This window comes from Euprymna scolopes, chromosome 6, assembly GCF_053919585.1.
Source record: "Euprymna scolopes isolate OS-2025 chromosome 6, ASM5391958v1, whole genome shotgun sequence".
Taxonomy (NCBI): domain Eukaryota; kingdom Metazoa; phylum Mollusca; class Cephalopoda; order Sepiida; family Sepiolidae; genus Euprymna; species Euprymna scolopes.
In genome coordinates this window covers 64751477-64765834 of record NC_136487.1, presented here as the reverse complement: position 1 = coordinate 64765834, position 14358 = coordinate 64751477, and the positions used below count along the sequence as shown (strand labels likewise).

General features: G+C 34.2%; 1 protein-coding gene across 3 annotated transcripts in view; it reads right to left on the bottom strand.

Annotated features, from left to right (window-relative positions):
• The window catches only part of LOC145277665 (uncharacterized), a 399006-nt gene that overhangs the window by 140336 nt on the left and 244312 nt on the right, over positions 1–14358 (bottom strand). Inside the window, exon 1 of one of the 3 annotated variants that reach the window (XM_080129327.1) lies at positions 6390–6506. The exons of 1 other annotated variant lie outside the window; for it this stretch is intronic. In XM_080129327.1, coding sequence (XP_079985453.1) covers positions 6390–6416 — 27 coding nt within the window. In that variant the 5' untranslated portion in view covers positions 6417–6506. Of the gene's footprint in view, positions 1–2429; positions 2660–6389; positions 6507–14358 lie in introns of those variants that run through there. One more of the 3 variants, XM_080129326.1, reaches the window with a different exon arrangement.

The window sequence follows — 14358 nt, the reverse complement described above, 5'->3', positions numbered from 1 at the left end:
AAGTAAATACTGAAAATGTATGCATAAAATTATATTTTCATATATTAATTTATGTGATTAAAGGAAGTAGTCATCCACAGACAGGCTGTTTCGCTCTTCAATACGGCTAGACTAGCAACTACCTCAAACCCGGATTGAAACCTGACTGTTTAGGGTAAGATGGTTATGTGGAATTACAATGATCACACACACACACACACACACACACACACACACACACACACACACACACACACACACATATGCACGCGCGCGTGCGTGCGTGATCATTGTAATTTCGCATAACCATCTTACCCTATACAGTCGGGTTTCAATCCGGGTTTGAAGTAGTTGCTGGTCTAGCCGTATTGAAGAGCGAACCAGTCTGTCTGTGGATGACTATATATATATATATATATATATATATATATATATATATATATATATATTAGCAAGGACCCTCACGTTGCCCGGGATTGAATGAGGATCAATGAATGTGCCACACTTTCAATACTTTTGTTGTTATTGAAATCGGTGAAATTGCCCATTTTTCAATCAAATCAATTGATTGCTTGCTCTAGTCGGGGACACATCGCGGTGCACCAAGTAGAAGGTTCCTCGAAGTGACTTAGTCCGCAATACTTTATAGTCTACATTGCATTGTAGAGAACCTACTGTTGATTCTATAAAATTATTTTTATGCAATGGCTTAAAGTTTAAAATGCAAAAGTTAACTATTATGCTCTAAACAAAAACATTTATTTCGAATGCGACCCGATTTTATCAAAGAACCTGCTCTTGATTTTATACGCCAGACGCTACTGTTTATGTGGTGATAAAACTTCTCAAATGCACTTCTGATGTTAGGCTGTATAACGCAGTTATATTTGGTCCAAATCGGACTGTTGCTTCTTTAACGGGATTTTTTTCGATTATCAATTTTTAATACTTATCGGAGGCATTCCAATACAAAACTTATCTGCGAACACTCCCAGACGATTAAGAACATTTGTGTGAAATAAAACAAAATAGTTGAAAATATAGTCACATTTACAACTTTGTTAAAATAGAGTTAAAAAAAAAATCGTTTAGGTTTCGATTTCTAATTTTAATAAATATTCAATTCATAGTAAACAAAAACGTACGTCAAGATGTATTTATCAAAGTTACGCATAGGCGAGAAACAGATATAATGACGCAAAATATCTTATCTGGTAATTTTATTAATAAAGAGATTAAATTCATTGGAACCATAATAAAATAGATAAGAATAATTTGAATAAATTTTCTGAATGGAGGTGGGGATGGGGAGTGGATGTATGATTACCGATGCGCACTATTTTAGAAGACAGCTTAATAAGAACTCATTTACATTGGACTTGAAAATGACTACGTTATAGTAAGCCGGGAAGCAGTCCGTGATTCACAAACGAGTAGTTATAGGAAAAAAAAAACTTTGCTCATAAAATTTTCTTTTAGTTTTAGAGAGAGAGAGAGAGAGAGAGAGTGTGTGAGAGAGAGAGAATGAGAGAGAGAGTGAGAGAGAGTGAGAGAGAGAGGAAGAGAGAAAGAGAGAGTAAAGGAAATTGTTGACAGTAGTTGTCGCGAGACAAGTGTTTGTTGTGAACGGTTTACGGGGGAGGGGAGGAGGTATAGATTGAAGTGCAGTCAAGCATCTGCCATGAAAATAATAGCAGGGATAGATACACATTTCTTCTGTGAGAAAGAAAGAACAGGAAACAGAAAAGGACATTGCCCACTAGATTTCGAAGACGGTTTTGTACATATTTCAAGACAGGAAAAGGTTGCTCTGAGCAGTTCCTCCTCAAATGCTGTAACATATAACTATTACAACTCTAACCTTAATACTATTGGGAAAAATATAAATCCATATATCTTCCCTTCCTCTATCTATTGGTTAAATAATAGAGATAATATTGGTAGACTAGGCTAGGCTTCTTTTTTTTTTTTTTTTTTACCTGGGACCCCAAATTCAAAGAAAAAAAAAAAAGAAAAGAGATTAAACATTCCTGTAATGGCCTGTTCCCTGTTAATTGCAGTGTAGTACTGGTTCTGTAAATCGCCTGAGGCGCATCCGTCGGGGAATGTTGACAGGGCTACGCATGCATTTTTTGCAAAGTCAGAGTGCTCCTCCTCTGGAGGTACCAACTTTTCAACCCCGCTTTCCGACCATAGCGTCACATTTCCCGCGATGGAAGAGATATAATTAACGGTTAGACTTTCAAGCATTTGGTAGGGCAACTTATCTTAGAGAAGGAAAACTCACTTAGTATCACCAGTCGTACTAGTTTTGATAGCGGATCGCTCGCACCAGAATCCTTGAGAAACCATCACATGAAAGCAACGCCATTGCTTAGAGAGACTTAATTTAAATAGATGTGTGTTAGGTGGGGAAGGGGGGGGGGAGAATTCTTATATAACGTTCTTACCTTTTTAGGTCGGAGATCAATTTGTGGTGTATGTCCAGGGTAAGTTGGTGGAATCGGCGGTGGAGCAAATCTGGTCATCATTGCTGGATACAAGTACTACCGCCGTGTGTCACATGTGTTTGTTATGTGCGTGTGTGTGTGTATTATTTATAAGGCGAGATTTCACAGACGTCGAATAAAATGAAATGAAAACAGAAAGTTCACCAATAATGGGAAAACCCGAATGTTTCTTTGAAATGTCAAGGTGATAGATCAACAGGCATACCGATGGTTTAATCAGAAGAAATAAAAAAAAAAAGGAAAAAAGTTAAGTTATACCTATCACATAAACCGACTGATGCGTCGAATGAAAGTGTGGGTGGTATCACGACACATTTAAATAAATAAAAATCCACTATTGTTTTGAAAGGTAGCCAATAGGAAATGACAGTTTCATTTTGTGAAATAAGCAACAAAAATCGGCTGGCTGACTAAATAGGTAGAAATATATAGAGAAGGTGAGCAAGATAGATAGAAAGATAGATAGACAGATAGGTAAACAAACTGGAACAGGAAAAGAAGTTGATACAAAATAAAATTTAATAGACTGAAATTGACAACTAGTCAGATTGATATTGTGTGTGTGTGTGTGTGTGTGTGCGTGCGTGCGTGTGTGTAACGGTATATATAAGAAAAATAGCTAGATCTCGAGAAAAGAGGGAAATGTTAAAATGAACCTTTAATACAATTGTTAAAGATATATATATATAATGGCAAGTTATTTCGTTAATTATTTAACATAAAAAAATGGAAAAGTAATATAATATATGCGTATATATTTATGCTATGTATTATATAATATATAGATATATATGTATAGGTACATATAGGTATATAGAGAGAAATATTGTCTCTTTCTTAGAAACAGTGACAGACTAATAATAAAGTTTACAGGTATACTTTAAACTTGTTGATAAGCTGAATTATTGAGTCTAATATATATATGTGTATGTATGTATATATATAGAGATAGAGAGATAGATAGATAGATAGATAGATAGATAGAAAATCAGAAAGACAGAACAAAAGAAAGAAGATTGGTATGAGGGACAGTGACAGGAATATAAATCCAGCAAAAGATGAATTATTATATAGTCATATAGCCTGGTTATATAGTCATATAGCCTGGTTATAAAACAGATTGTGTAAAAAACGATACGCAACAACGTTTTCTATGTCACAGGAACGCGGCTGCATTTTTCGCACTTTTTTCCTCTGTTGCTGCGTGTTGTATTCCTGTTGCTTACGACATCAAATGTCCGTTTGTTTTGTGAGTTTCCGCGCGAGGATGCAATCTATTCGCGGTTTGTGATAGCAGCCGCCTAAGAACTGTATCGAGTTCAGCCGCCAGCGCCGGCTTGCAGGCAAACTGCATATGCGTGCCCAAAACAGCTGCAGCTAAACACGCGTGTGTCGTTAGTGATTTCCGATGGTTCGCCGATGGCCAGCCCGTTCCTTTGTAAGCTCCTACTGACCATCTCATTTTAAAAATGGAAGGACCTGCAGCGCGTAGGGCTGGCTCTCCGTGTCACGGTTTTAGGCTTTATTATGATTAGAAGCGCCCACCGGCACACTACTCTAGTAGCGACCCCAGCAGTAAACATTAATCGACTTCTCTCTTTCTCTTTCGCATTCTATCTCTATCTATCTCTAACAACCTCTTTCTCTATATCTCTGTCTTTCTTTCTCTATCTTTATCTCCCTATTTCCTGTTCGCTTAAGTTGAAGTGTTTGTTTTGGTTTATTTCTTTAACTTCTAAGTTGATAAGTTAACGCGCCAACAACACGATAACACATTAATAAATCAAATCCTGATAAATTAATACCATGTCGTGTCTCTGTCCCGTTAGATTAGAAAAGTCCACCGTGTTTCAATATGTCACACAAGATTACAAAACAAATGGCATTTAGTTATTTGTTTTGTTTTTACGGCATATCAACCCACTTCGAGTTATTACCCAAATCCAGTAATTAACAAAAAGAGAAGTTTTTTTTAATGCCTTAAATTCTTTATATTTTCAAATATTTATTCATGCTGTTTGGGTTTATTGTGATGTTTTACGGCATATCAACCCTTTTCGGATTATTTTATACCAAATGCAGTAATTTTGGAAAAAGGTTTTATGTTCCAAGTTCTTTAAATCTTCAAATATTCATTCATGGTATTTGGTTTTGTTATTTTATTTTACGGCATATCAACCTGTTTTCGGTTATTTAATGCCAAATACAGTACTTTTTGGAACGAAAATATGTTTTAAATTCCTTATATTTTCAAATATTTATTCATGGGGTTTGGTTTAGTTGTTTTGCTCTATGGCAACTCAACTCCCCTTCAAGCCACCCAATGCCGAATCCAGTAATTCTGGGAAAAAGTTTCTATGCTTCGAATTCTCTACATACTCAAACATCCATTCATTGTGCCTGAATTTGGTTGTTTGTAGAGGAAAATTATTGGTTTTGTTTTTGACTTTGCAGAACATGATTGAGTTTTACAAAAGAAAAGGAAAAAAATAACATCAATGTTTGATGCATTTTATGGTAGGAAGCCAGTATCTTCGGACAGTCTGATCTGGAAGTACCAGTACAAAATTGAGGTGCTGATTTCAGATAAGATATCCATTTGCATTTGCCCACTCGAATTTTTAATCTATACACGTTCTATATACGTTGTACAGCCTCTCGCCTATTAAAGAGTCAATCAAGGTCGGAGAGCATAACTACCGAAATGCTGTGAAATATAACAACTACAACAAGAATAACGGTACCCTAATAAAATAAATCATGTAAATATTGTAATGATGTATATAATAACTAGCAGGAAGATCCGACGTTGCCCGGGATTGAATGATGATCAACGAATGTTTCACACTCCCATATTGTCACTGGAATCAGTGATATCACCCATTTTTCAATCAAATCGATTGGTTGCCTGCTCTAGTTGAGGACCCATCGCGATGCACCAGGAGGAAGCTCCACATGCCTCTCCGCAGTGATTCACTCCACGATACATTGTAGTTTACATTGCACTGTAGAGAACCTACTGTTGATTTTATAGAATTATTTTTTTTTTATATATTACGACTTGGATTAAAGTTTAAAATACAAAAGTCAAGTACCATTGTTCAGTTGTGCTCTAAACAAAAACATTCATTTGGAACGCACCCCTGCCATATACAAGAACCTGTCGAGCCCTTCTGCTTGTGTGGTAATAAAACTTCTCAAATGCATCTGTTATGTTAAGCTGTATAAGGCGTTAACTTTTGTCAAAATCGCCTGTTCTTTCTTTCATCGGAATTTTTCGATTATCGATACTTATCGGAGACATTCCGATACAAAACCTATGTAAGAACACTGCCAGATACATAAAGTACATTTGTGTGAAATTTCATAAAATCGGCCAAGCCGTTGCGGAATCTATTGGGAACTCTCTCTCTCTCTCTCTCTCTTTCACACACACACACACACACACACACACACACACACACACACACACACATATATATATATATATATATACATATATATATATATATAGAGAGAGAGAGAGAGAGAGAGAAAGGGAGAGAGAGATTTCAAAAGCAATATGATTTTTAACAGTAAGTTATACGGATTAACATAGTAAGTACCGTTTAATTTCCACGAGATCCCGCCAGTAATCAAATAATGTAATTAAACACTACTAATCTAAGAAGTCCGGAGAGTAACACACCTAAATATTGTAAATGCCACAAACATAGTATGTAAACAATGTAAATATTACAAACAATGCAAGGGATATACCTATAAACGAAGTGAAACTGTGTAAATGTTTCCGTATAGACGACATAAAAAAAAAACAGAAAAAGAATACGCGCGTTTTTTTTTTCGAAATCTGAATTCACCATATCAAAACGAATTTAAAACAAACAAAGCAATATTTACACGTTTGTTCCATAGCAGTGTTATCATATCTTCTTGTTTTGCAAGTCGGACGATATCACGTTTACACCCACAGTATATGAACACTTCATTTGTTCTGGTATAATTTTAAATACACCAACTTAGATGCAACAAAAATAAGGAAAAAATAAAATGAAATAAAATAATAAAAAAAAAAAAACGAAAGCACCAGCTGTAAATCTACATTCACAACGATATTACCACCAGTCGGTATAGCAAGAATGAAAAGAAAAAAAAAAGTATATTTTAAACAAAGGGGCAGAGTTATAAGTGTTGGAGTGTAAGTTTTCTATAGCCATACTTCGGCTGTTGTCAACGCCGTTTTTGTAACTGTCGTCATTGTACGAAAGATATGACCTTCATTTTTTTTTAAACTTAAATTTTGAATATAAATTTTCACAAACTCTGTCAAACCGATAATAAATAAATAAATAAATAACAACAACAAAAGGAAAACGTGAACAGTTTGGATTTTTTTTTATCTTAACAGATAAAAAATAACAAAACAAAAACAAGACAAAAAAACAATGTGTGTGGCCCTGTAATTATTTCTCACCTTCCAACTAAACCTGTTATTATTGTAACTCAGACAGAGTTCTCACACCAATCGTTAATGCTGATTTATCGCCGATAAAAACCCGGCTACCATTTCTAGGGTCCAAGTGACAGCAAGTCTCTCCAGTTTTCGAGTTTTTTTTTTTGTAAAGAAGTTCCGACCTCCAAAATACCCCATACAAAAGAAAGAGAAAAACAAAAGACGCCATTCTCCGCCAAAAATTCTCATAAAAGCAAAATGAAAACAAAATGGAAAAAATATAAAACAAAAACGAAAAACAAACAAACAAATAAGTAAAAGAGCAAGATAAGCAAGAAAAATACGATTGTAGTAAAAACAAACAAACAGACAAACAAACAAACAAACAAACGTTTTATTATTTAGTTAAGATGGTGAAACCAATCCATGCCATTGAGTTTTGGTACAAAAAGATCACCCCCCCTTATATTTCAGCCTTCATATAAATCATGCAGGTAGTTATCCATCATTTACCGATGCTTTCCACAGTGGCATTTATTCTGCATTTTGTACGATGAGATTTAAGTGTTTTATTATTATTTCTGTTATTAATTGGTCTACTATTATTATTGTTAATAATACTAACGTTACTACTATTGCTATTGACGATAATATTGGTACCTTATTAGTTCTACTTCGATTATTGCTTTATTCTATTAGTTCTTCATATCAAATTTAGTGTGAAAAAAGTTAGCATAGAGCAATAAACCATATAAAGAGACAGGTGGAAGCCATTTACATCCACCTACATTCAGCATGTTTGTTCGGTGCCTTTTTAAACCTGGATATGGTCATCCTCATCACGAACTCTTCGCCAGTTTGTTTCATGGAACAGAAATACGAACGGAGAATGCTACCTTGCGTCTGTTGAACCAAAGTGACGGTGGTACATGTTTCGCGAAGACCAAGACATGTTGCTAGGGTAAAAATCTTATCATTGGTGATGTTGCACGCTAGAACCAAGTCTCTTCGCAACATTCGCTTTTCAAGTGAAAAGAGATTAACTCTTTGGAGTCACTCTTTGTAGAGAAACGTGGATAGTCCTGCAAACCATTATTCTATAATTTTTACTCTGATGATTGTTATTTTTATTTTTTAATTCCATTTTCGACCCCCAAAAAGGCACAGTGCCACTTTGATGTAGAGGGTTACTATCAGAGGCATAGGTGCAGGGATACTATATAGAGAGATGATCAGCAAGATGTCTGTTCACATTAAACTTGAACTTCTGCATGTCAGTACAGTTGGGAAAACAGAATCCTGGAAAGGAGATCCAAAGTCTAACAGTTCTTGGGAATAAACTATTGGAGTAGAAGGTTTCCTTACATCTAGAGATTTCTACTAAGTAGGGGTTAGACTTTGCTGCTTGTCGGGTTTGTCGGGGGCATTTACGTCGAGGGAGTACAAGTGTTTGAAGTTCGTCGGAGCATTCACCATTAAAATACTTGTAGAACAGGTAGAGGGATGAAACATTTCGTCGATGGGACAGAGGTTGAAGCTTAGGTGACAATTCAGGACCTATCAGGTTGGTGACTCTTTTGAACCCTGTCCAGAAGTGAGAGACTAGTAGAAGAGGCACCAGCTCAAATAGCAACAATACTTCATACATGGGTGAATGGTGGCCTTATAGAGGTAGAGGATACTTTCAAGCGTAAGTAGCTTTCTAGTGCGGTAGCTCCCATATATGAAGATATATTTATAAACTAGATTACGATGCATGAAATCATTTTAATTGGGCATTCTGCGTTTTCTTTTTTTTTGTAATTGCAATGTGAAATCCGTCCAGTAAAGTCACTAATAGTTTTACTTTTTATTATAGATGAATACGATTATATTTTAAATTGAATTTCACACAATTATAGAGGAGGAAGATATACAACGGTAATTCATCCAAGCTAAGAGTAAAGCGGAAACTTTTGTTCAATTACTCGTGCACAATGAATGGTTCTCAATAAGTATTGTGTATTTGCATGTAACGGTTGATATGGAAGCCGACTCCAAAAACTTAACCTTTTCCCTCTCTCGATTACACGGTTATCTCATATTGGCCAACACTCTCATCATTGTATACCCATTATTTATTCCTTCACCAGAAAAAAGGTCTACCCGGACACTACAAGACACCATTTACCGCTGATTTCGATTGAACCGAAGGAGAAACGCTTTCTCAGTTAGGATCCCTAATGATTGGAATAGACTTCTAAGTGAAGTAATAAATGCACCTACAACGCAGAAATTCAAAGTGAATTTCGGCAGGTGCTTCGATACTGTACATCTTTTTATGTGAACATTTTTACCCACGATTGTTTTCTTTTCTTTTACCAAATAAATTAAATTGAATGGCGCAAGTACATATAACACAAACCGATCCATTGTTTGTTTCCATTGTTTCCAATATGCACTGTGTTTTTTATGTACTAACGAGTAACACAGAGGCCAGATGAAGCTAAGAGTTAACGCGTGTGTAATGTGTAGGCTGATACGACTCCGTAAAGATTCATTTTTTTTTTAATGAAAATCACTCCAGACAAGGCATAAAAGGAGTTAAAAAAATAGTGCTTCAAGGTAAAAAAAAACAACAAAAAAAAACAAACTTGCAAACGATAAATGTTAGCCCGAGATTGATTCTGACCTAGAAAACAACCATTCTTCCCTCTTTATCAGAAGCATATATGGCATATATGGACTAAAGGACAATATGAGGACCAAAGGATACAATAAGGGAAGCAAAAGTTACGCGGCTGCCGAAAGAAAACCCAAGATCAGTTTTCTACAACCTTTGGCAACGATACTTGAGACTGAGCAGAGTTTGATTATTTAACAGGACAACTAATCAATAATTTGTTAACATTAGACTCGAAAACAACTATGTTGTAGTTAGCTGGGAAGAAGCTCCGCAGTATTGCATGCGAAAGAAGTGGAGTTCTTGGGAAGAAACTATGCTCCTGAAAGTGTCGTTTAGTTTTAGTACACTGAGGAAGAAAATACGGTTATCTCAAGTTGTCGTAGCCAGACAAGGTTTTATTGTGGATGTTTTACAGGGAAGGAGCTAAAAATTGGAGTACCTTCTATGAAAATAACGATAGAGTAGAGAAAGACTAGTAACCTCTTTTTAGTGAGAATAAGGTGTTGTATGAAAGAGAAAAGGACCCCCCCCACTAGTGTAAGAAGTCGGTTGATATTCTTGTGGAGACTAGAAAATAGACTTTGGTTTTACTTTCGTCAACCTCGTAATTATCGCTTCAATTATTTTATACTTTAGTCACTGAGCGATGTTTCTGACAAAGGGGGAAAATGACTGTTTTCTAGGTCGGAATCTATTTATATAACACTTACTGTTGATTAGTTTTTACCTCGATGTGGTATTTTCATTTTTTTTTAGCCCCATTGTATAAAGAAGCTTCATGGAGTAGATTTGTACATTTTTTATTCTTCCTTTTCTTTTTTTTCTTTTCTTTCTGTTTTTATCTATTTATACCCGGTTTTCATTTTCATTAAATGATCTCGAGTAAGAACAGATGTATGTTGCTGCATGACGGTGTCTTTTAAGACTGAAACAATAGATTTATTGTAGCGACTTATGACAACTTTGTTTACACAAATTGAATAATATATATATATATATATATATATATATATATATATATATATATATACTAGCATGGGTGCCCGGCGTTGCCCGGGTGTTTGGAGGTGTATGCTGAGCAAAAAAAAAGGGGGTAATTTTTTAAACTTTGACCCCTATTATGACCCCTGAAAATTTATTGTTTTGGGCTCAAATCAAGTTATTAAGTTAGATCCATGTCCACGGAAGCTATATCTAAAATTTAAAGTGTGTAGACCCAAAATTGTCGGAGAAGTTTGGTAGAGTTCTCAAAGCTCAAATCGTTGAACTTTGACCCCTTAATCGCCAAATTTCTGGCTAAAAACCGATCACATAGATTTTTCCAAATCTCAGTACCCTGTATATCAAATTTCGAGTCTGTAGACTAAAAATTGACAGAGTTATTTCGTAGGGAAATGTACACACACACACACACACACACACACACACACACACACACACACACACTTTCACTTTTATAGATATATAGATTTAAAATTTGAGTCTGACAGAATGACAAAATTATATTGCAAACCGATATATTAAACAAACGAACTTCAAAGAGACAAATGAACACATAAGTAAAAACAATTTGTATTAGAAAACATTTATTATTCCACGTCTTTTTTTTACAGACCTGACGACTGAGGTTCGCTCTTAATAAAAATTGTTTTTTATAGTATTAATTTTGACTTCCTTTTTCATAAAAAACTATAAAAAAAATCAAGAAAGAAAAGAAATTTAATTTTATTTTTTCATTAATTTCTTTCTGTGCAAAGCAATTCTTTCAAACTTACTCTGTTTCCAAAATGTTTTTATTTTATTCCCCTCCCCCTTTATTCATTTTCCTCCGCATCCTGGCAAGATTACTGTACACATAGATTCGAAAAAATAGTCAAAAACAAATATATAAATAAATGTTATCAAAGGCAAGATAAGTTACTTTTCTACCTAACTGGATATCTTTTTTGTGTTTTTATTCAATGTAATATATTTATTCAGCTCGAAAAACATAGTGTTTACCGATGTGTTGGAAAATTCAAGATGGCGTCTCACACCCTCTTTAACACCGTAAGTTTGGGAAAAGGTGTTATAAATAAAAAACTATACAAAATACTATTAAAAACCCGCCGAATATATGTCAACCTATGTCACGGTAACATATATTGAGCGAGTTTTTAACAGTATTTTAACAGGGCACATCGTAAAAACTGACCCATTAATTTTCCTGAAGTAAAAACTATATCGTTTTTAAACTTTTAAAACTGTACATTATAAAAAGAAAACTGTTCGAGTGATTTTTTTTTTTTTTACATGGGTGTCACCACTTATCAAGGCCCAGAGGCCACTCAAGGATAAGGGTTAATAGGTATACATTAGTCATTGTGATTTTAGCATAGTAAACAGTGGGAATTTTGTAACTTGGATTACTTGAAAAAGAAAACTGTTCGAATGATTGAAAATGAAAACAAAATAACAATGTAAATATAAGAAAAAAACAAAAACAAACGAAGTTTCCGTTTCAGGAACCCGAGTTTAATTTTATGTCGTAATCATTCAACTCGTTAGCGGTTTTATTCAGCGATTAGGGATAACCATACGACATATCTAATTACCAAAGCGATTTTTTTTTAATTTTTCTTTTTTTATTAAAACTAAACCTGTTTAGTTTTAATGAACCAATTTTTTTAAAGCCAACACTTTAGTTATTTTGAGAGCGTGCAACTGCACCCGAAAGGTTGATTAGGAAACTCCAAATCCTTTTATGACTCGGAAAAAAAAAGGGCTTTTTATCGGCTTAAATGATAAACTAATGTTAAATATTAGTATTTGCCATCGATTCTGAAATAAAATGAAATCCTGACATTGTGATCATTTTTGCAGGTGTTATGTGCCAAATATTGAAATAAGAATGTTTAAATTCAATTATTGTAATTTAAGTCTTTAATTTTAAAGTCGATTTTATTTATAAAATATCTTTTTAGAAATCAATCTCAAAAACAATCCGAACAATAAATCTCTTTTGTTATGGCTAAGTTTTTGTCAAGGGTAGAAATTATAATAGACAAGTATTCATCCATGATGACATTTTACCGATTTCCTGGTTTACAGGTATTCTTGCTAAATTTCTTCGAAAGAATTGACATAAACAATACTTCAACTAAATACGTATATTTCATGCAATAATGATTTTTATTTCTTCTGACTTTTCCTAAACTAAACATATAACATCGGTTAGGGTTAGTTTAACATTCTGTAAAAGTACCTTCCGTTTTTTTTTTTTTTTTTTTTTTTTTTTTTGTACTTCTGCAGAGAAGGTAAAAAACCGATAAAAACTGGATATATTTTTCGTGTTTTTATTCAATTTAACATGTTTATTCAGCTCGAAAAGAATACAGTGTTTACCGATGTGTTGGAAAATTCAAGATGGCGTCTCACACATTCTTTAACACCGTAAGTTTGGGAAAAGGTGTTATAAATAAAAAACTATACAAAATACTATTAAAAACCCGCCGAATATATGTCAACCTATGTCACGGTAACATATATTGAGCGAGTTTTTAACAGTATTTTAACCGGTTTTTTATTTATTACACCTTTTTCCAAACTTACCGTGTTAAAGAGAGAATCGGCCGCCATCTTGAATTTTCCAATACATCGGTAAACACTGTATGCTTTTCGAGCTGAATAAACATGTTAAATTGAATAAAAACACGAAAAATTTGCTTTTGATAACATTTATTTGTTATATATTTGTTTTTTTGCAACTTATTCGAATCTATGTGTACAGTAATACAAACCCGAAATGAATTTAAGACCACGAGTGAAATGAGAAAAAGAAGTCAGCGGGTTTGGTTGCCATAACAACGTGACGGTAGTGAACGTGTGTGTGTGCGTGTGTGCGCGTATTTCGTGTAGTTTAGTTTCGTATAATAGTTTCGTATTTTTTTAAATTTGTAAATAACAAGTTATTAAAAAATTAAACCCTTCCAAGATGGACAATAAATAAAGCCATAATATTTTATGGTAAAGGTAAGAGCGTAGAAACGATTGTTTTTTAGGAGATGTGATTATTGGATTAACCAATCAGAAATCGTCTGTGGCACACACACATCTCTGTTTTTATAGATATATAGAAGATAGATATAGATATAGATAGATAGAAGATAGAAGATAGATTAAATGTTAAATAGATTTTGTAAATAGTACAGTTGAAATGATTAGAATATTTCCAATATGTAATAAGGTCGAGGTAATTAGTTAAAGAGATTTAATATAATGTGATATGCAAATGAGCATAAGTCATTCGATATGGGGGTGGTTTGTAGAATAGTATATAAAGAAATTAGGCAAAGATTCTTATGTCTCCTATAACAGAAACATCCTAAAATGGGTTCTAATGTTTCTCTACCAGGAGAGATCTACCCTCTTACCTCCTTTATATTTCGTTGATGGTGGAGAGCTGTACACACAGACAGAAACACACGAACCCTATTACTTTATAAAAATATAGATATAAAGGAAATTAGAACAACAGTCTAACGAGCGGAGTTTATTTTATTAGACCAAAAACAAGACCCCTGACCATTTCAGCGTTTTAATGGGTTCGACTGACTCAGCTCAGATCATTGATCTGATTGGCCTTTTCCTCTTAGGTGAATTTCATAATATACTTTACGAACAATTCAAATTGGAGGGGGCCTATACAGAGATGATGCCCTTTTCGTAACAAACTCCACAAATAAAAATTACGAAAAAGCAATTAAATCCTT